This window comes from Glycine soja, chromosome 4 (genome assembly GCF_004193775.1).
Source record: "Glycine soja cultivar W05 chromosome 4, ASM419377v2, whole genome shotgun sequence".
In the NCBI taxonomy this organism is placed as follows: domain Eukaryota; kingdom Viridiplantae; phylum Streptophyta; class Magnoliopsida; order Fabales; family Fabaceae; genus Glycine; species Glycine soja.
In genome coordinates, this window is record NC_041005.1 from 7,941,561 (window position 1) to 7,964,548 (window position 22,988).

Consider the following 22,988-nt stretch of genomic DNA (forward strand, 5'->3'; position numbering starts at 1 on the left):
TTTAATAATAATTTCCAGAAAAAAAAACACAAGTGGGATTGGAAATAGCAAAATGGATTGCAAATAGCAATATCCAAAATTTCTAATCCTCCTACAAGGAAGGTACGCGTAGCAGCGACTTTTCAATTGGAATTGAAAGAAAGGTACATGCAGCTGCACAACTTTACAAAACCAATTCACAACATAGCACGTCATTCTTTCTCCATAATTTAATATATAAATAACGTTAATGGAAAGGCAGCTTTCTCCATTAGAAATAAAATTGGCAGCAGAAGTTTTCTCTTTGAAGTTTTGTATAATATTTCTTTCATACAAAATTTCATACTTTACAGCGGTAAAACATAATTAATGCCAAAAACACACTATCCAAACATGTACTTTAATTGAACATACATGTAATAGAAATTAAAATTTCTAAATTTCATAATTAGGTTTGATGCATAATTTGAAGAAATTAAATTATCCCTAAATTTCATAATTAGGGTTCATGCATAATTAGAAGAAATTAAATCATTCTTGGAGAATCATAAATTTCATAACACATGCTCTGATACCACATGTAAAAATTCTTAAGGGGTTTCCTAGACTATCAATGATAGGAAACAACAGGATCTTGAAACCTATGATTCTCACAAACAATCAATAAACAACAATAGATAATGATGTGTATCTTTCTCCATAGGAAGACTTGTACCTTTCTCCATAGGAACTTCTCTCCGGTGCACTTCCTTGAAAGAGGAGAGAAATAAGATTTCACTTTCTTAGGCCTTTCTTTTCTGCCTCTCTCCGTTCGTGATGGCTATGGGTGAGAGAGAACACTTTCTGGTCAACAAAGGGACCTTATTTCACGTTAGTGAGTATTAAGTCTCTTTTATAACCACTACTCCCATCAAGTAGCAGATAGTTCTAGAAACTTCTTCTATTAAGCTCAATTACAATTTAGCCCTTAATCGTTAATTATTTACTTATTAGTCCCTATATAAGTCACATGTCTCTCACATGAGACATTAATTCTTACAGTTCATACTCTAGAATCTGAACCTCAACAGCAGAAAAATAATAAATAAAACCTGATATAACATGTCAAATTCTAATGACTCATTTTAGATTTTGCTGTATGACAAAGACACTGTATATGAGTTCTTTGAGGATATAATGGTGTGAATATGGCCTTTATTCGGTGAGTCGTAAGAAGGTGCATATCATATGTCGTGTATAAGCTTTATTTAATGCCAGGTAAACCTTCCGATACCCAACAAAAGCCCGTCGAGAAGCTAGGTAGTGAGTATTTAAGCTAACGGTTTATATTAACAATGTATTAATTTGACTTTGAGTTACATGGAGGCTAGTTGATCTTCTTAATCCAATCCAGCCTACTGAAATGTTAAGTGCAGGGTGCGAGTTCATACATACCTAGAATAAGAAACTACTTTTTCATGTTTATCTAAAGAGCAACTTCCTGAATAAAAAATCAATTTTCTTTCATTTATAAAAATTAAAAAATAGAAAAATAAGGTGAATTAAAAACTAAAATTAATCGAATTTATTTCATTAATTAAAATCAATTTATACAGCATATTTTTTTTTAAAAAAAATCCCATTTAATTCTACATAACTTGATTTTAATTCACGAGTAAAGTTTGATCTGTTATACTTTCATAATTTATTAAAAAAAATTATCTTATAAATGTGATTTAGATCTCTTAAGATTTAGTCAAAATTAATTAATTTTAATTCCTACATGATAGTTTTACACCTCATATTTTTCTAATGGGATAGATTTCATTTCTGGCCATATACTTTATTTTAACCTCACTATAGGAATCAAAATCGTGATTCTTTTAAAAAAATCGATTAAATTTAAAAGACTTAAAACATATTTTATCTTCTTATATTTGAATAAAATATACCATTTTAATATTGTTTGAAATTGTAAAGAAAATATTTGTCATAAATTAGATTTCATGTTTAATGACAAATAGAATAAAATTTAAATTGATTTACATTTATAAAGCTTCAACTTTTTCAAAACTAGGCTCTCCTGTTTTGTTTTGTTTTGAAAAACTTTGACAAAACTGCGTGGTAAAGGGAGGATGCGGTTCAAAACTTCCTTTCACCTAATAAGAATAAGAAAGGGAGGACACCAAAACCAGGAATAAAAGCTATACTTTTATCCTTATGTAATGTGATTGACTGTTTCTTCACTCGCACGCTGTTATCTAATATACCATGTACACCAAACTGTGGCGACCAAGTAAAGAGACTTGAAAGAATGCTTTCTCTCTAGGTCAAGGAAGCTAATCCAATTCATTCATTTTAAGCCCTCAACTATTCATGTTCTGTTGGCAGATTGATGAGTAGTAGAACATAAGCACAAACTGTTTAGTTTTTCTCCAAACGTTGTGCTTAAAACCAGTCTCATTGGTACCATATAAAAAGAAAGGTCATTCTTTCTTCCCATTATAAGATAAATTCTCAGCCATTCTCTCAAACTACTCTGAATCTTTGAGATTTTTCATTGCACACTTCTCTTGTTCACTGCAAGTACCACCATGCCGTCACTGGGGGTGCAACTTACTATTCAAGATAATCATGTACATAAAATCTTAATTATCCTTATGTTCTTCCTTCCATCTTAATAAATTTTCATAGTAGTCTGAAGTAGATTTTTGAAAGAATTTTTTTTTAGATACGAGTCTTTGCTATACTTTCAAAAAAATCAGCAGGAGTTTTGCTTCATTCGTATTTTCTGAAGTGATGAGTATTCATGTGCAGGTGGTGATGGAGAATGGCATGCTAAAAGTCACCTTATCAAATCCTGAGGGAATTGTGACTGGAATACAGTATAATGACATAGACAACTTGCTTGAAGTTTTGAATGACGAATCTAATAGAGGGTATATATATATATATACTTTACAAAGTCGTATATTCACTTTCACAAATTAAGGAACTTCAATTGGTGTCTTCTCAATAATACAAAAATCTGTTTGCAAATTCATGTAGGTATTGGGACCTTGTTTGGAGCTCACCAACAAGTACAGGAACAAGTGGCACATTTGATGTGTATGTCTGTCTTGTTATCTTTCTTTATGTTTTATTTGCAAGATAATGAGCTTATGATAATGAGCGCTATATGCCTTTATTTAAGTGGCTGTGTCCCCAACTTATACTTCGCCATATTAGTTTTGCATATTTGAATTTTAATTAATTGAATTTTGATAAATGCTAACTATGTTAGCGAACTTAAAATAAATTTTTTTATTAACATGCATTAAAATATAAAGTTATATTGTCTATGATACCTTTTATATTTTCTTATATTTTTTATAATAAATATTTTTTTTAATTTCTTAATTAGTGTCCTAATTAATTAATTAGTGTTTTAAGGATATTGATTAACGAAATCTTTTAATTTTTCTTTCTACTATAACCTTGTATCTTCAAGAAATTAAAGTCACATATGTACCTATTGTGATACGTGACTGCAGCATCAAGGGAACAACTTTCAAAGTTATGGTTGAAAATGAGGACCAAGTTGAGTTATCCTTCACCAGGACGTGGGACGTTTCTCTCGAGGGCAAGTTGGTTCCTTTAAATATTGATAAAAGGTCATTAAGTTACACCAACCATTCTCCAATACTATTATACATTGTTAAGATGGTGACACTAACTACATTAATTTAATTGTAATGTGTGATTATAGGTTCGTAATGCTTCGTGGTTCTTCCGGCTTCTACTCCTATGCAATTTATGAGCACTTGGAGGACTGGCCAGCTTTCAATCTTGACGAAACAAGAATTGCTTTCAAGCTTAGAAAAGACAAGTAATTTTTTTATTTTTTTTATGTTTTGTCCTTTTCATGCTTCTAGTATTGTTATCTCTTAGTCGCAAAGAATATAAACTCCAATATATGGGTGGTGGATAGGTTCCATTATATGGCGATGGCAGATAATAGACAAAGAAACATGCCTCTACCAGATGACCGATTACCACCTAAGGGCAAAGCCCTTGCCTACCCAGAGGCAGTTCTACTAGTCAATCCCATCGAACCAGAACTTAAAGGAGAGGTAAATTTAGGTTTAGATCGATAGTGTAATCCACTGTTTAATTCACTTGTTTATGTGCCATTTTGAATGAATACCATCAAACGATCGAAAAATCAAAATGTATGTGATTTGACAAGAGTATCGTCAAATAAAAAGTGAAAATGCATTGTTTGAAAGGATAATTTTATTTCTAAAAAAAAAGGATAATTTTATTCTTATAACACTATTTTTTATAAGGAGGGGAAATCATTAAAAAAAATAGAAATGCAAGATAATGATGTGTATAGTAAAATCAGAAAATAAACTAGTCCAAAAGTTTAAAAGTTAAAAATTGAAAGTTGATATGTTAGTTAATTAAATTAGAAATATTTGATAAGTTAACGATTAAACTAAGTAACAAGTGCAAACTAATACTAAAAAATATTTTTAATTAATTGTTTGGTTATAACTTATAAATATATATATAGCCAAGATCAAAATAATTTTACTAAAGGTATATATTACTTTAAGAAAGATAATGAGAGAGGGGTATTATTATTGATGGTGTGTAATTGTTAGGTGGATGACAAGTACCAATATTCATGCGACAACAAAGATAGCCAAGTTCATGGATGGATCTGCATGGATCCCGCAGTCGGATTCTGGCTAATTACGCCCAGCAATGAGTTTAGATCTGGTGGACCCCTCAAACAAAACTTAACTTCCCATGTGGGGCCTACCACTCTTGCTGTAAGTACAGCTCCCAACATAAAACATACTATTCTGCCACCTGATAGCTACTTACTTGTATTGCAAATTAATATACCATTGTTAATTATGGTTTGGTTCTAATTTTAGAATCTTCGCTCCAAAATAACGTGATCAGGTGTTTCTGAGTGCCCATTATAGCGGAGAGGATCTGGTGCCCAAGTTCTATGCTGGTGAGGCATGGAAGAAAGTTTTTGGTCCTGTTTTCATTTATTTGAATTCTCCCTATGATGGAAGTGACCCCCTTAAGCTATGGGAAGACGCTAAACTACAGGTTTAATGTTAATTTTTATATATCTAATATCTAAGTATATATTATATAGTTTGCTTTTATAACATAGCTACCAAACTTACAGATGTTGGTGGAAGTTCAAAGCTGGCCTTACAGTTTTCCTGAATCAGAGAATTTCGCCAAGTGGGACGAGCGTGGTAATGTTAGTGGCAGGCTTTTGGTTAGAGAGAGGTGTGTTCTTATCAAATTTATTTAAGAATATTATTGTCTCTGATAATTTTTTTACGATCTAAATTTTGAGAATTAATTGAGAAGAGAATCACCTAAACCATGCTAGAGGAATTGACTGAATTAAGTGAATAATTGTAGCAATATAGGTGCAATGCAGTAAGATGTTTTTGTGTATTGTAGTAGCTTTATGCTCATTGAAAGCACACATGTAGTTTGTTTTAATATAATTTAATTAATTCCATCTCTGTATATATAGGTATATAAACGATGACTATGTATCAGCAAAAGGTGCCTATGTTGGCTTGGCTCCACCGGGAGACGTGGGGTCTTGGCAAAGAGAATGCAAGGTGACTTGAATGAAAAAGAGAAAAAATATGTACACCAAAACACACACAAAAATAGAAATATGAGTATTCTTCTTAGTATGCTTATTTTTAGTATAATGTATCAACAATATACACCATTTTATGAACTTTTAGGCCCACAGAAATTCCATTAGCTAACGGAAATATCACATTTTAATTCTCATCAGAATTATCAGTTTTGGGCTAAAGCAGACGATGATGGCTACTTCTCCATCAGCAATATACGTGCAGGAGACTATAATGTGTTCGCATGGGTACCTGGTTTTATTGGTGACTACAAATATGACATAGTTATGAAGATAACAGAAGGTATTCACCTTTCACGACCAATTCTATTATTTTTCTTTTTAAACTGCTGAGTTTTTGTATTTGATTTATGTGAAAACAGGTTGTGACATCGACCTTGGTGATCTTGTATATGAACCTCCAAGAGATGGTCCAACATTGTGGGAAATTGGCATCCCTGATCGCTCAGCTGCTGAATTCTATGTTCCTGACCCAAATCCCAAATATATCAACAAACTCTATTTTAACCATCCTGACAAGTTAGTAACCTTGTATGCCTGCTGTATACATTAATTTCAATTTTAAACTTTCAGTAAGATTAAAATTTCAATCTAGGATTGTTTTGAAATTTTCACCTTAATTAGAAAGAACAGGGCAAGATTTCTTTCTCATTTTATTATGGGTATATTTTAAAGAGTTTAATTTTCATAAAATATAAGTGTCAAGACTTTTACACATTCTATCAATCAGAAAATATCTTAAATGTGATTTTTAAAATATTTATTTTTATAAAAGTTAACAAGCATAGCAATATGTAAGAGAAACCTTCATATATATTCTAATCAAACTCATTTTCAAAAGCCAAAATTGATTCCATTGGACCAGATTAATTTCCCATGGAAAAGCTTGTAAATTGGCCCGAGACTAGGTACTTATACTGGATTGTAATTGGCAGGTTTAGGCAATATGGGTTGTGGGAGAGATATGCAGAATTATACCCAGACAAAGACTTGATCTACACAGTTGGTGTTAGTGACTACACCAAAGATTGGTTCTTTGCTCAAGTTACCAGGTAGAGATAGTAGTTTCATAATGTGTTTTGCTCTACGAAATTATTACTAATGTGTGGCAAATCATTACTTTTTAGTTTTTACTTTTTTTGCTCATCATTTTCAGGAAGAAAGATGACAACACATATCAAGGAACCACATGGCAAATCAAGTTTAAGCTTGATAACGTGAACAAAAGCAGTAGCTATAAACTGAGAGTTGCTTTGGCATCAGCAGCATTATCTGAACTTCAGGTGCATTTCTTAATTTCATTGATCTAATTAATTTGTACTATCTTAACCAATGTATTATATATACCGATATTAATTAATATTTGCAATTTTAGGTTCGAGTTAATAATCCAAAGGCACCTCGTCCTCTATTTTCAAGTGGGTTGATTGGAAGGGATAACTCAATCGCTAGGCACGGGATTCATGGACTTTATTGGCTTTACAATGTAGACATGCCGGGAACTCAACTAGTTGAAGGAGATAATACCATCTTTTTGACACAGACCAGAGGCAATGGTCCATTTCAGGCCATTATGTATGATTATATTCGTTTGGAAGGTCCTCCATCGTCTAGCTTCAATAAGAAAAATTGAGAAATTCTCTGTTTTACTAGCAATGTTCAGTTTAATCCAACGAATAAATATCGGGAATAAAGAGTGGAGCTTATGAAGTAATGAAAATTTCAGTTTCTTCCTAGTTTGTACTTGTTTGGGTTTTTAAACTGGGATCGTTCCACAAGAAAAATATGTACAAGACCTTCATTTAATTTGAATTATAAAGGATCGTAATCAATAATAAATAACCGTATCTCCTAAACTAATTAACGAGGAATAAGATAAATTCGTTATCTGTAAGGATATCTACGATTAATGATGATACTAATTGTTGGAAAAGAGATATGATAGAATAATTAACTAGAAGTTGTTGCAATTTAAAAGTAAGTCCGTAGATAATTTAATAGGTTATTCATATGTAAATTTGAATAAAATTCTATTTATGCTATCTTTTTATTTTATATGGTAGTTAGAAGTTTAACGGTCAAATTAATCCTTCTTTTGAATCCATTTGATTTATTAAAAATACAAAAAAAAATTATTACTTAAAAAATTATGAGATAATTTTTTTTATCATAATAAAAAGTATTAAAAAATATACATGGCTTGTTAAGCTTTGAATGTTTTTTCATGTTTTATCTAATTATCAACATGAAGATCTTCTCACCAAAACTCTAATATTTTAGTGTCGTCAATCTTTATTGACAAGATTTTCTACCACCATCATCTTACAAGAATCTTTATTATGCTCTAATTAAAACCCTACAATTATCCCTTGATGATTTGAGAGCATTGGAGCATAGTTGCAGGTACCAGCCTCCGCGGTCATTGAAGAGGACGAACGGTCAGATACTCCCATACAAGGCAAGAGTGACTCATTTTTTACAGGTACATTTTATAAAATATATTTAACAGTAGTAATACTTATGGATCAATATCTTAAACACCCTAGTTTGACAACCCTCTTTAAAAATCTTTTTTTTTTTTGGGTGTGTCTTTCCTTTAAGCATATTATTTTACTTTACCTCAGAGACATGACTCCATGTGAATAAGTCAACAAGGGCACTTGAAGTTATATTCATGATCTAGTTGATTCGTTAACCTGTCATCATACTGTAACTTGGACGGATATGTATTGTTTACCAATATTAGTTGGCAGTATATAGATGCTAATCACGCACAATATATCGTTGTCCATCTTTTTCCATTACCGAAATCATTATTTTTAGGAAAAATTACTCAAGTGCAGGGATAATAAGTGCACGACCGTTAAATTAGCACAAGGGAAGAAAAAAATAACTATAATTTTTTTAATGCTTTGCTGAATATAAAAGCACAACCTTTACATTATAAATGTGGCCTCAACCCCTAAGACAAGCATGAACTTATTGGAAGTTCACTTGAAAATCTCACAACACTCACCATTAACTTCAATTCAGAAATTGAACTCGATCGGTCGCACGTAATTGTGCATTGCGGTTTTGGTTTCTAATTAGGAATATTTTATACCATCAATATGACAAGGTTCATTCATGGGTCTGGTTATTCATGGCTAATCTAGCACAAAATCAATCATATTAATTCTCTTGATTTGTTTTTTTAAGAGTATATATATGATTCTGTTAAAAAGTGTAATTGTCTGTGACATGAGTTTCGCTAGCAAATCTTTTTTTATTTGCTAATAATTAAGTCATATCCGTAGTTCTGTGTATTAATGGGGTTTTTCACGGTTATAAAGTTTCAATATTCATATGGCAACCCGTGAAAAAGAATTGGTAAAGAAATGAATGTTTTGTCTGTGGTTGAAGCAAACGAGTCCAACAAGATTCTTAGAAGCATTTTTTCACATGACTATAATTTCTATTCTTCATGCCACCTAACTCATAGGCTACTGAACCTTTAATATCCCAAAGTTCTTAATTTGTATTAAGACTCCTCTCTCTCGTTTCTGCTTTTTTAACTGTCACATGCTTCTCTTGTCAACCAACTATATTCCTAGAAGCCACCGCCCTCAAAACAGAGTCAAGCTAAATAAATATTAGTTGTTAAAACTTAAAATACAAATTACCTACTCATGGTTTATACTTTATAGGTTTGGTGGTGAATGGTGTTATGCGTTTTATTCAATTTTTGTTTCAAAGTTCAAGATGATTTTCATAAATTATGATTTCAAAATAACTTATTTTCTAAATATTTATATGTTAAAAAATCTAAACCATTATTTTTCACTAACATTTATTAATGTTATACTTTCTCTAAAAAAGTCACTTTAATTATAAATTAAAACGCATTATATGATAATATATTTTTTCATTTGTTGTTTCTATAAATCTGTACAACAATTAAAGAATTTTACTAAATTGTGTTGTCTACAAATTCCCATCTAATATATATCTGATCTATAATAAATTTGTTGAATATTTTTTCACTGGTTAACAAATTTTCAGTTAGTTGAAAATGTGTTAAATAATGTATTGTTAATGTTAGCCTTTCTCTATCTATTGATACATGAGATAATTTTTAAACAATTAATAATGGAAAAAAATTATACTAACAATAAATTAAAATTAAATTAATAATAAAAACAAGTTTGACAAAAGTGATATAGTTTTAGATGCTCTGATCATATGATTATTTACCTAATTAATATTTTCTTTGACCTTTGCCTAGAATAAATTAAGTTTCATACTCCTAAAGAAGGATTTCCTGTGTAACTTTTCTGTTAAGCCTGATTATGCAGATATAAAGGAGTTATGCAGATCTCATTCATCAAAATAAAGAAAAAGAGTGATGCAGATAAATCGAAAAGGACAAGGAATTCGGAAGCAACGTTTGTCATCAAGCAAAGTCCAAAGCGCGCAAATCCTATGCAGAAGACCATGGACTTCAGTATTCGCTTCCTGTTCTTGATGCTGCAATTCCTCATAGTTCTGGGTTGTGCTACTAAACCAGGTTTCTCCACTTCATTCTGCAAAACTGTGTTTTCTCAACTTTGTCCAACAAATTAAAAACATAAGAATAAAAAACTGCACCAAGTTTTATATTATGAAACAATTACTATTAGCTAAGACATATGTAGCATTTCAAGGGACTAATTTATAGTATGTCATCCCCAGGGGTACGATTGGATATTCAAGATAAACATGTAATTCACTTCTGCAATGGCTTCTTCTCTAGCTATATACTTTTTATTTATTATTTAATTATGACTTTTAGGATGGCATTTCAGAGGCTAAGCCATTGCTTATTTCTTTTTTTCTTTTTTTTGACATTATTGTCTGTATTTTTATTTGTTCTGCCCAGGTGATAATGGATAATGGCATAGTCCAAGTTAACTTATCAAACCCTGAAGGAATTGTCACGGGAATTCAATATAATGGCATCGACAATTTGCTCGAAGTTCTTAACGACGAATCTAACAGAGGGTACAGCAATTTAATTTCAAATGTTATTTAACAACAGATTAATAACAAGGTAAAAAGCTCTCTTCTAGGACAATTCACAAACATTGAACACGCAATGAATAATGTCCAACGAGGTTCAGCCAGCTATTTTGTTGCTTACCAGCTTCCCCAATCGGAAATCACAACCCTGAATTTACTTTTTTTTTATTTTTCTTATTCATTTCATGTAACCAATTACCAATGCGTGCAGGTACTGGGATATTGTATGGGATGAAGGCGGAAAAAAAAGAACAAAAAAAGGAGCAAAGGGAAAGGGTAGATTTGACAGGTTTGATTCGTGGACCTTGTTATAAATGTTTAACATTTTTGTATAATTTTTTTTTATAATTAAAAGAGAGAAAAAAAATATAATAAAAAGTATTTTATAAATAATATAAGTCTTAATTCAATAAATGAAGAATGATATGCAGAATGGAAGCCACGAATTTTACGGTGATAGTGGAAAGTGAGGAACAAGTAGAGCTATCTTTCTCCAGAACATGGAATGACTCTCTTGAGGGGAAGCTTCCACCACTCAATATTGATAAAAGGTTCTTCTTGTACTTTCCACATACCTCTTTGCTTTTGGTGTTCCATTTCGGGAAGCAACATTAATATAAGTAAATGATTATGACTAAGAGGAGGAAAATTTTTGTGTAGGTTTATAATGCTTAGTGGTTCATCTGGATTTTACACCTATGCCATTTACGAGCATTTGAAGGAATGGCCAGCTTTCGATCTTGACAATACTAGGATCGCATTCAAGCCTAGGAAAGACAAGTATGTAAATATTTGTGGTTCCTAGCACTTTGGAAAAATAATAAAAACAGAATCACGTGTTTTGTTTTTTCTGACATTAGTGGTATTTTTATTTATATTGGAAAGGTTCCACTACATGGTTGTGGCGGACAACAGACAAAGATTTATGCCTCTGCCTGATGACCGCTCACCCCCAAGAGGTCAAGTTCTAGCTTACCCAGAGGCTGTGCGCCTTGTTGACCCCCTCGAGCCTGAATTCAAAGGAGAGGTATGCTTTTCCAAATCACCAAAATTATAAAATTGTCAATACTAACCCGTTACTTAAATGAGACCAGTTCTCCTAGAATCATATTGAATATTTGATGATACATTTTATCAAAAAATATGGATCCTTGTTTATCGATCCCAAATTGTCTAATCAGATCCAATTCTCTCTCGACATGTTATTCCTCAAAAAATCTGATTGTGCCGACTCTTCCCACTAACGAAGAGCCAAGAAATTCTACAGTAGGGAAAGTCCATATTAAAAATTGAATTGTTTACAAAATACTTATCTAACTTCCTTTTTAGTTACTAAAAATATATGATTTATGAGACCAAAAGTCCAAAACAGTATCCTCAAAGTTATTTTGGGCCTGTTGCTTCGCATTGAAACCAGGTAGATGACAAATATCAGTACGCGTGTGAGAGCCGATACAACCGTGTTCACGGTTGGATATGCATTGATCCATTGAATTCCACTGGATTCTGGCTAATTACGCCAAGCTATGAGTTCCGATCTGCTGGGCCCCTCAAGCAATATCTTACTTCTCACGTTGGCCCCACCACACTCTCTGTAAGAGTTTTATTTTTCTAACATTTTCTTAATTATTTTAATTTCTCATCTTGGTTTTTGGTTAAAGTTAGAAGAAAACTCAGTTATAACTGATGTTGTGAAAATGTTATTTGGGAAACCACATGAATCAGGTATTTCATAGCACGCATTATTCAGGGGCGGATCTGATCATGCAATTTGGGCCCAATGAGCCGTGGAAAAAAGTCTATGGGCCCATATTTATATACCTTAATTCTCTATCTAACGGGTTTAGCCCTATCGGCCTATGGGAGGACGCCAAACAACAGGTATGCCCCTACTGTAATTTTCTCTTTAGTACACATGCTGCTTTAGTTTAATTTTAACTGATTAAATATTAAGGGTAGATTCACGGTTATTTATGAATTTTAATTCTAAAGATAAACTCATTTTTTAGATTATAATTGTTATTGTTGTTACATTCTTCCCTGCAAATTATATATTCCATTTCCACGTGACGATTGTTTCAATTAAGTGCACCCACTTTAGTCTTTAGTTTAAAAACAATAAATAATAATGGCAGATGGTCAATGAAGTTGAAAGCTGGCCCTATACATTTCCAGCTTCTGAGGACTTTCTCTCATCTGACCAGCGAGGTAAAGTTGAAGGTAGATTGCTTGTCCGAGACAGGTAGGTATCATTGGCTTAACTTTCATGTTGAGAAATTATCAGACAGCGGTTGTTCATCACATTGATTCTAACGTACTCAAAATGAATAAAAAATAAAAAATGTGTAAAATGTTTTTCAAGATGAGAATATTTTTATCTTAAAATTCACAATATCAAATAATAATTTAAAAGCTTATGGTAAAACTAGGAGTTACTCTGCAGAATATATGTGGGCACCTCTTATCATAGACACATAATTCAATGTTAATTAATATGTTTAAGGTTGTGAATTTCTGTTAGGAAGAATGACCAAAAGAAACTCTAAAAACGTCTGAATTTTACAAACATATAAAAAATGACGAGATAGTGTACTTTACATATCTAATGGTGTTAGAAAATTAACACTTTGCATAATTTCTTCTTGTCTTACCATTTGCAAAAATCTAGATATTTGGGTGTATTTATATCTTCTTCCTTTTTATGCTGAGATTGTATATTTATTTCAATAGCTAAACCTGTATAGGTACATCAGTGATGCATTCGTCCCAGTCAGCGGTGCTTATGTGGGACTAGCAGCCATAGGAGAGGTTGGATCTTGGCAGAGAGAATGTAAGGTAACATTAAACTACGTACTTCCTTGTACCATTTAAATAAAGAATAGTAGAATACTAGTATGTACAAAAAAAATAAAAATAAAGAATACTAGTAACAACTTTGAGCCACTACGGAAAAAATAAATTGACACGTTTTATTATTACCTAACAGGGTTATCAATTTTGGACCATTACTGATGATAAAGGCTATTTCTCAATTATTAACATACGCCCTGGAGGCTATAACCTCTACTCGTGGGTCAATGGATTCATTGGTGATTATCAATTCGATAGCGTCATCTACGTAACTTCAGGTCTTAAAAAAATTTATGAAGCTTTTTTAAATTACTATATATGGTATTGTACCATTGTTGTTCAAAAGTCAAAACTCATTTATTAGCTAAATGTTGAAATAGGTTGTGAAACTAATGTGGGTGAGCTTGTTTATGAGGCACCAAGAGATGGCCCTACGTTGTGGGAAATAGGCATCCCTGATCGTTCAGCTGCTGAGTTCTATGTTCCTGACCCAAACCCCATGTGCATTAACAGACTCTATGTCAACCATCCAGACAGGTACTTGCTTCCCCTTTTTTCCTATTTGATTACAAGTTGTCATAACTGCTTCATTTGTGCTGTAAAGTTATACAATATTATCACTTGAACCTCATTTTAGAGAAAAGGAAAAATTTATGTCCCTATAACTGGCAGGTTTAGGCAATATGGCTTGTGGGAGAGATATGCTGAGTTGTATCCAAATGAAGACCTAGTTTACACTGTTGGCATTAGTGACTACAGAAAGGATTGGTTCTTTGCTCAGGTTAACAGGTGTGTTTTTTTTTTGCTTTTCTTTTGCCAATGCCAATATATGTCTTCTTTTCATATTTATTGTTGGTAATTGAGCTTATGGCCTCTACCCAAATTAAACCCCACCTCATGGTTCATGAAAACATATATGATATCATTTGGAAAATTATTTGTTTCCATTGTCTTAATTGGAAGCACTATTTTAAGAGAGGTTTAGGTTCTGCACTTGTGCCTATAGCCTAGGTGTCTCAAAATAGTCTCCTAATAATATTATATCCCTGTCTTTATCCCTCTCTGATTATTCTCCCTATTACTTTCCTTTGCTGCTTCGCAGGAAGAAAGACAATGGCACTTACATAGGAACCACATGGCAAATTAATTTCAAGCTTGATAGTGTGAATACCAACGGAACCTACACATTGCAAGTGGCTCTGGCATCTGTGCATTCTGCTGAATTAGAGGTCTGTGTTCAATAATTTTGATATTATTAGTAAAAAAAAATGTGCAATGCACATAATAAGTAGTAGTACTATTTATCTTACTAACTACAGTTTTTCTTTTCTTTCTTTTAATCATGGGAGGGTAGATTCGGATAAACAATTTAGAAGCAAATCCACCTTTATTTTCAAGTGGAGTGATTGGAAAAGAGAATACTATAGCTAGACATGGAATTCACGGTCTCTACTGGCTATTCAGCATTCATATACAAGGCACACTTCTTGTGCAGGGAAACAATACCATCTTTCTAACACAAACAAGAGACACTAGTCCTTTTATAGGAATTATGTATGACTATATTCGTCTAGAATACAAACGGTGAAAATCTAAATTAACGATTATACTGAAGAATATTCATTAGAAAAGTAATTATTTGCTAAATGGATGCCAGATGTACATTTTTGGATATACAAATATCAGTATCCTTTATATATAGATTGCTCAACTCTTTTATGTGACGACAAGTCTGTTATTGAACTTGTTAGCAATCTTACTTCTCATGAGAAGTTCAAGCATGTGAAATGTTCACTGCATCAAGGAACATGTTCAATCTAGTTTCTTGGAATTAATTCATGTAACGTCCCAACACTAGTTGACTACATATATAACACATTGGCACCAAGCAATATTTCTGAAGACTAACTCCATTTGTTGATGTCCAAGTTAGGGATACTCAATAGATATCTCTCCTTAAATGCGAGTGTTAGATTATGGAAGTTAATTATTTCAATAAGGAAGTTAAAATTTTGTTTTCTATGTATGACTCTCTTCCTTTCAATAGATATCTCTTATTTTTACCTTGTTTTCTATGTATGACTCTCTTTTTCTATCACATCTAAAACAAATTCTACTTTTTTTTATCTGTTTCCTCTATCCGTTCATCTCAAAATGGAGTAGACGATCAATTTTTTTCCTTATAATTCATATTCATTTATTCTGATGAAAATAAGAATAATAATAATTTCTCTCTATCTCAAAGTATGCCGGTTGATAAACTCTTCCAAAAACTTTAACATTTTTTAAGTGTCAAAGTTAACAAAGAAGAAGCCGAAGCCAAGAAAAACAAGAAAATTAAGTAAAAGTTGAGCCTGAAAGAAGCTTTCAACTCTAAAACAAGAAAAACTCGTGATTTAGTTTGATTATATTTAACGTATACATTGTAATCTGTTATGGACGACGCAAGAATGGGAAAGACAAACCAATGATATGACGTCATAGTTAATGTCACATTTTAATTGACATGACATGTATTTGATATCAATAATTTAACGTTTTCTTAATTGTTTTGACAACATAGATTAAAAATGAAACACTTGAAACTTATGAAAAATTATTTAAAAAAGTAAAATTATGTAAAAAAATGCTAAATTACACTAATAAAAACTTAATTAAACCCTTTAAGTCACATACAACAATTTTTGTTCCTTATACTTTTAGCCTATATAAAACATTGTTATGTCAATGTCATGGTGCTTGGTAACTTCTTTTTTAGTAATCTGGAGCATAGGCTGTGTAAATGGTTTACTCATAGCTAACTAGCATTTTGTATGAATAGACCATTTAAACAAAAAAGTTTTGTATTAAAAAAAAAACATTTTGTTGACGGTAACATTTTCTTTTCCTTTTTTGTTGACGGTATCCAATTCAGGTTGTGGGCTCTCTGCATAAACGTTTTTTTTTTTTTTATTGAGAAAGATATTCTCCAAGAAAAATCTGGAAAGAATATGACCGTTAAGTCAAATGGCAACTAGCAGTGAATTTTTTCAGTGACTTGACCAGATCAGAATCAGGAGGTGATAATATCTGTACATTAAATTTTGAGAAATAAAAAAAAAAGTTGTAATTAGATTATAAGAATGATGTTGTCTTGGCTGATAGTTCTTTTAATTTAATACATTTTTTTTCTTAATTTATATATATAACAACATAATATTATATACTGTTTCTATTAACAAAGATTTCTCCTAATTTTTTATACAGGTATAAAAATCATAAAAATTCAAAATAATGTCAAAGAAGAGAAAAATAATCATTTTAATTTTCTTTAATTTCAGTGAGTTTCATTAATATAATCCATCCTATTATGAATACGTTTCATTTGCATTAAAATAAAATTTTGAATTTGTTAATAAATTAAATTGATAATATAAGTATATTAAAGAATATCTATTATTTTAGTTTACGCCACATCTGTATCCTTTGTGTAAAAAAATAATTCTTTTCGAGAATGTTTATAATATTATATCTGACTGATCGACTTTTCTAATGAAAATTTGTTAATATAAAAAACTTGAAATGATCGTTATTTTTTCTAATAGAGAATTTAATGTTTTTAAACGTCAGTGATAGGAAAAATTTCATGTAATCCAACATTAAGCATTTTTGATCTTGAATAATAAAAATAATTGTATGGAGTAGAGTATTAATACTAGCATCAACAACAAACAAAAGCATTGAAGAAATAAAAGAAAAAAATGATGGTATGTGTGTATGTGTGGACGATGATGAGTGCATAGAAGTAGAAGAAGGTGAGAAATAATTGAGAAAGTGCGTAAGCCACGAGACAAGGGATCTCCGTATCCCCCATTCATGCACACTGGTGCAGGATCATGTCCCTCCCATCCACGTGCTTCTTTATCACTCTCGAATTCATATTCTAATTCTAGAGAAATAAAACAAGAGCAAAATAATGTCACTCTGTTATATTGCAAGTAACAAATCCTATGCTAAGATAGAAACGCAGATCCAGCAAGTTGCTTCTTCACTCTCTGCTCAATCCCCTGATCTCAGACACCACTCCCTCTGCCATTCCAACTGTCCCTCATCATTATCATCTCCGACGTCAGATACAGCAGGTCCGAAGCCTGCAAGTCGCTCCACCGCTGCTCGAGCCCACACGGACCTGGGCCCGGGCCTGGGCCCGGGCCCTGGCCCGGGGAGACAATAATCCGGTGCTCCAACCTCCGTTCCACGCTTGCCCTCTCCGTCTCTTGCGTCAACAACATCCCGTCTTTTCTGGGACGCACAAAACAACCAACCCCAACGCTCTCGTTCTTCTTTCTCGATGTGGCGCTAATGCTATCCAATGACCTTCTAAACGACGTCGTCCACCTCCGACTCTGCTGCTGCTCCTCCGTTGTTTCTCCTTCCCCCACCCCAACGGACGAATGCCTCCGTCGAGACTCCACTATCTCCTGCTTCTCCAGGTCCAAATTCAAACGCACGCGTTCCTCTTCCTTGTTCCGTTGTTGTTGATGACTCTGGCGGAAAGGCTTTGCGTCCTCCACCAGGAGAATGTCCTCCGGATCCACGCGGTAGCGGCAGAGAGGACACGTGGAATGCGCGTCCAGCCACGTGTCCACGCACTCCACGTGGAACGCGTGCTTGCATTTCGGCAACAGCCGGAGAACCTCCGCGGCCTCGAACTTGTTCAGGCACACCGCGCAATCGAGTCCTTCCTTTTGCCCCCGCAGCGCTCCGAATCTGAAGACCGGCAAGGATTCCACCACGGACCGGTCAATGCCGGAGTTTTTCCTTCCGGAGAAGGGCGCCACCGTCCACGGAGCCGAGTTTCCGCCTCCGCCGTCTGGGATGCCGCCGTTGCAGTGTTTGATGTAGAGGAGGAGGAGCGATGTAAGGGAGATTATGGTTGTCAAAACGCACACCAGCACCGCTATGCCTGGTCTGAACGGCGGCGGGGGAGTAGGGGGTGGAGTTTCTCCGCTCTCTGCTTCATATGTAAGGAATAATAGAAGGAGAGTGAGGAGGAGGGTGAAGGAAGAAGGTGGCATGAGCATTATGAGTGGGTTAGTTGAGGAGGGTGAGGCTGAAGCTGGAGCATTAATTTTTAATCATGTGGAGTGGACAGGGGAAGCTATTTTCATTTTGGGAGAGATTCTATGGTAGGGATTCAGGGGAAAACCATACAAAAAGACAAAGACAAATACGTGTAACTTCTCTTCTCTTTATTTATTCATTCATTTAAATACCTCACCTACTATACAATACAATATCACTCATCTTTCCCCACAAGTTAGTACCAGTGCTATGTTTTAAATTTAATATTTAATGCCTTAAAAGCATTTTAATTATTTAATAGGATTCTATTTACAATATTATAAATACTAACTGATATCCTAACAACATTTGTTTAGAAATTTAAATCATTTTTTTTATTGAGAAGTTCAATTATCTCTTATGTTTTACATAATAAATATATTTTTCTTTTATTTTTTTAATCAATGTTGTGTCATACTAGTTAATAACATCCTTAAAATATTAATTATTTTTTTACTTATATTTTTTATAATATAAAAATTGAACATGAATTATTGTTGATGATATAAATTTTATAAAGCCATTATTTTTTCATTTATTTATTAATTTTTATTTGAGAGCTTCTAAGAATGTATTTTTATGATAATCTAGTTCAAATTCTTTCCCATAAATAATTAAATATGTATTATTAATTGAGCTTCACCCAAATCTCACTTCTTTGAGAAAAGAGTAAATAAGAATATATTTGGATAAATTTTTTCATGAAACTTATAAGGGAAATAATAAAATATTTTTTGTAAGATAAAATTAAATTATATATAAACTAATTTTAAGTTATGAAGAAGTATTTTTTCTCAATAAATATTTATGGAGAATTATCAAAAATTTATTTAATGTAAATAAGAATTAATAAATTCAATATTTGATTAAAAAACATTAAACAGTTGACTCATTTAATATAAATAAGAATAAACAAAGTAATATTCCTAAAAAAAGAATCAACTATGTAATGAGTCATTGATAAAGAAAAAATTAATAAGAAGAAAAATAGCATATGCATTGATAGTATTAAAAGAGTGTGATGTATGATAAATTTATTAACTTTTTAATATAATTATCTTAAAAATTATATTAAGCAGTATAAAATATTTACATCATCACCATTAAACTTAGAAAAAGTTACTGATAAAATTTCAGCTTATTTTCGTTCAACCAAGTGCAATAACCAACGTTATTTCCCTTCTCCCCATTCTATTCCCATGCTAAGAAACAGTATAGTAAAGATATATATCTGCAACAAAAACAATAAATGTGCACATGAGAAAGACCTCAGACAACAACCAAACAACGTCACTGTAGATAAAAAGGGTGGCAGTTCTTGTGTTGGATGGATCTAACGGCCTCTAGTCATGCAGCATTGGGAAAGTAACTTATCATATTTTTATACACGCTATAAGATAGGAAGGGAAGGACCACAAACATTGTTAACATAACATATTGATATAGGTCTTCCCCTCCGAATCATCTACAGAGCCTATGTATGGTCTTTTTGTATTTCTACCTCTCTGATGAGGTCACAAGGTAAGGTAGCATGCTAATATGGATTTCGTTGTCATAGTGATAGTGGTTCCATTTTTTTGTTTTTGCTCGCATTAGTCATGTGTTGTTTACATGTGAAGTCTCATCAAGAATATTGATCTTTATAACAACATTTCTGATTGCTCTGAAGTTAATTGCAGAGTGCAGACACCAGTCACGGGACCACTGCCTCTTATCATATAAGCTAGCTATCTCTCATCCATGTGCTTCCACTAATTTATTCCTTACATTAAACCTTCTTAATCTTATTTTTAATGGTTCTAGTTCGGTCGTGACATTAATTAAGTCAAAAAGGGTAGAAAATTATATATAGAACCGTTCTGTTTCCAATTAAATTTGATGTCTGCATAAATTGTTTTGACAATTGCAGCTTACTTCTTTTTCTATAGGCGAATTATTGTCCTTTTACCAGCTAATCATCTAGAGTTATTGCTATGTTCTTTTACTCATTAGTTTAATATAATTGGAAAAACTAGCAAACATTTCTATATACCCTAATATGCAGAACAAAAACAAAATTTGCCTGGTTGTCATTTGTCAGGCTATTAATACGATAACTATGAATCCGTACGTAGTTATCATGTACTTTTTGTTAAAATGGGGATCAGGACCACAATCTGAACACATGCATCTGAGATTAGAATACTACGTAGTTGTTGATTGTATTAATTTCTTGTTCTGCATGAAAAATGAATGACTACTGCTACTAGCTAGGAAGAGAACATGTGCAAGATTGAGACTTCTATTTATTTCTTGTACTCCATAGAAAAATTTGCCTCATTCTTTAACTGACCTCAATTACAAATGGTGCCACACAATTTGTCACATTTCTAGCTGGTTCCTCTAATCCTTTTTGACCTTCAATCTTATTTTCCCGTTTTGTTGGTAGTTTTATACGAAGTTGAATTCAAATTTTCTATGTGGACCACCGTTTCTTTATACAAAGTCTTCTGTCTTCAGGTGATTATTCTCCAAACAAAGCTTTGTTTTCGCCATATGTCCCAGTATCTGATACTGGAATCCATGACAAACTAATAGCCTAAGCACAATTTGAAAAGATCGTCCTCCAAAGCATTTTCCATCATGAATAATAATTTTTAAATAAGAAGCATTTCGCGTGATTGGTGGATTTATTTAAATAAAAATAATGATACATAGACACCTCTTTATTTTAAAAACCCCATCAACATGTATTTTTAACTCTATCTTTTTTTTCTACCACATTAATTATAATATCTATCATATTTAAACTCTTCTTTCTCTTTTATCTCTGTATCTCTCTATGGATATTTTTATATTTTTTTTTTAGATAATGCATGAGACTTACCATCAGGGTGTACCAATTCAAATAATTGCAATCACTAGGAATCAGCATCTTAGTTGACGGGAGGCATCTCTGCGAGGTTTTTTGTATCTCTGACTTCAATTGGACACGGAATGCTGCTGATTATATTCGTGGCATTTTTTTCTTCTGTGGTGATGATATAGTCAATGCATCTTTTACCTTTTGGTTGATTTCACACTGACTTTGTTGATGATTGACTGAATGACTTGAAATTCTAACAGGTTCTGAACCTGAAGCCAAGCATTAGTCATGTTCACTCACTCGAATTATCATTTTTCATCTTCTTCCTGCTGCCATAGTCATTGGCTTGGCAATTTTATTTTTTTTGGTAGTCCAATAAATATAAACATCTTCTGCTTACATTGAAAAATGTTGAAATTAAAAAAAAATGATATTAATGTAACTAAAAAATTTAGCTGTAAAAAAATTGTAACTTGAAATCTAATTATTGAAAAATATTAGTTGTCATTTATTTCTTTTCTTTCTATTTTTTTCTCTCAACATTGGTCGTTATTAATAGAAAAAAGAAAAAAGACAAGACAACATCGGGAATTACTTTGTGCACCAGGCAAATTAATTGTACGCTTAGTATTTTTTGTTTTTCCAAAATTACCCCTCACAAATTTACGGACATGCATATAAATAGGCAATCCATATGTACTTATGGGTTACAATATTTTTTCAAAAAAAATTTAAAAAAAATGTTTTGCAATTTTTTTTTTAATTTCTAATGCATATTTAATGCACATGTAAATTTACATAATAAATTTTGTGACAATTAATTTTGTTCTAATATATTTAATGCACCAAAACTAATTGTGACAAAATTTATTATGTAAATTGACATGTGCATTAAATATATATTAGAAATTTTAGTGTTATATATAGTGATATTAATTATTTTATAATATAATTGGTCTATTATTTCAGTTAGTTAGAACATCGTGTTAATAACTTGAAAGTTATAGGTTTGAATCCTACATGGACCATTAATTTTAAATTAATTCGTAAAATATATTTTTAAAAACAAAATCTGTATGGACCAGATCCATAATGGGTCCATACGGATTGCAGATTTGTTGGAAAAAAAGAAAAAGCACTGGCTGCACAAGTAGTTTTTCTGGTGCGCAAAGCAATGCTCGTTCGCATGTTTTGACCCATCCTGCTATTAGCTTACCAAAAACGTAGGTCGAAGTAGACTAACTCACTTTGGACTAAAAAATGTAACCCTTCTCGTTGGGCACTGCTACACGCACCCAACGAAATTGCTGATACACCCAGCAATTTCACAATTTTCCCACTTGCCCTTTCATAAAAGGATATGGATCAGCTAATCTATATGAGGCTTACGGATTAGCTGATTCATATGAGGCCCACGGATCAGTTGATCCATATAAGGCCCATGAATCAGCTAATCTGTATGAGGCCCATGGATCAGTTGATCCATATGAGGCCCATGAATCA

At 32.5% G+C, this 22,988-nt stretch overlaps 3 protein-coding genes across 3 annotated transcripts; 2 read left to right on the forward strand and 1 right to left on the reverse strand.

Moving 5' to 3' along the window:
• Nucleotides 1-2,344: 2,344 nt before the first annotated feature.
• Nucleotides 2,345-7,469, forward strand: LOC114409184 (probable rhamnogalacturonate lyase B). The gene is made up of 15 exons (XM_028372536.1): nt 2,345-2,594; nt 2,776-2,897; nt 3,007-3,066; nt 3,492-3,611; nt 3,707-3,826; nt 3,929-4,070; nt 4,608-4,778; nt 4,915-5,070; nt 5,153-5,259; nt 5,516-5,606; nt 5,792-5,933; nt 6,013-6,169; nt 6,586-6,702; nt 6,807-6,933; nt 7,026-7,469. Exons 1-15 carry the CDS (start codon nt 2,553-2,555, stop codon nt 7,281-7,283), a joined length of 1,932 nt encoding a protein of 643 aa, XP_028228337.1. The 5' UTR covers nt 2,345-2,552; the 3' UTR covers nt 7,284-7,469.
• Nucleotides 7,470-9,908: 2,439 nt separating this feature from the next.
• On the forward strand, nt 9,909-15,256 carry LOC114409185 (probable rhamnogalacturonate lyase B). The gene is made up of 16 exons (XM_028372537.1): nt 9,909-10,196; nt 10,361-10,389; nt 10,548-10,669; nt 10,899-10,976; nt 11,119-11,238; nt 11,348-11,467; nt 11,573-11,714; nt 12,105-12,281; nt 12,413-12,568; nt 12,823-12,929; nt 13,432-13,522; nt 13,674-13,815; nt 13,918-14,074; nt 14,210-14,326; nt 14,640-14,766; nt 14,892-15,256. The coding sequence occupies exons 1-16, from the start codon at nt 9,998-10,000 to the stop codon at nt 15,123-15,125; spliced, it is 2,118 nt and encodes a 705-aa protein (XP_028228338.1). The 5' UTR covers nt 9,909-9,997; the 3' UTR covers nt 15,126-15,256.
• A 2,030-nt stretch (nt 15,257-17,286) lies between these two features.
• On the reverse strand, nt 17,287-18,752 carry LOC114409186 (RING-H2 finger protein ATL43-like). The gene has a single exon (XM_028372538.1). It carries the CDS (start codon nt 18,598-18,600, stop codon nt 17,590-17,592), a length of 1,011 nt encoding a protein of 336 aa, XP_028228339.1. The 5' UTR covers nt 18,601-18,752; the 3' UTR covers nt 17,287-17,589.
• Between the last annotated feature and the right edge of the window lie 4,236 nt (nt 18,753-22,988).

Bases quoted from the DNA above. Each gene is read 5' to 3' on its own strand.
- LOC114409185 (XM_028372537.1), top strand. From the start codon at position 9,998: ATGCAGATCTCATTCATCAAAATAAAGAAAAAGAGTGATGCAGATAAA. The intron at 11,239-11,347 runs GTTCTTCTTGTA...ATTTTTGTGTAG, and splicing joins CCACTCAATATTGATAAAAG to GTTTATAATGCTTAGTGGTT. The intron at 12,930-13,431 runs GTAGGTATCATT...AAACCTGTATAG, and splicing joins AGATTGCTTGTCCGAGACAG to GTACATCAGTGATGCATTCG.
- LOC114409186 (XM_028372538.1), bottom strand. From the start codon at position 18,600: ATGCTCATGCCACCTTCTTCCTTCACCCTCCTCCTCACTCTCCTTCTA.
- LOC114409184 (XM_028372536.1), top strand. From the start codon at position 2,553: ATGCCGTCACTGGGGGTGCAACTTACTATTCAAGATAATCAT. The intron at 3,612-3,706 runs GTCATTAAGTTA...GTGTGATTATAG, and splicing joins CCTTTAAATATTGATAAAAG to GTTCGTAATGCTTCGTGGTT. The intron at 6,934-7,025 runs GTGCATTTCTTA...TTGCAATTTTAG, and splicing joins CAGCATTATCTGAACTTCAG to GTTCGAGTTAATAATCCAAA.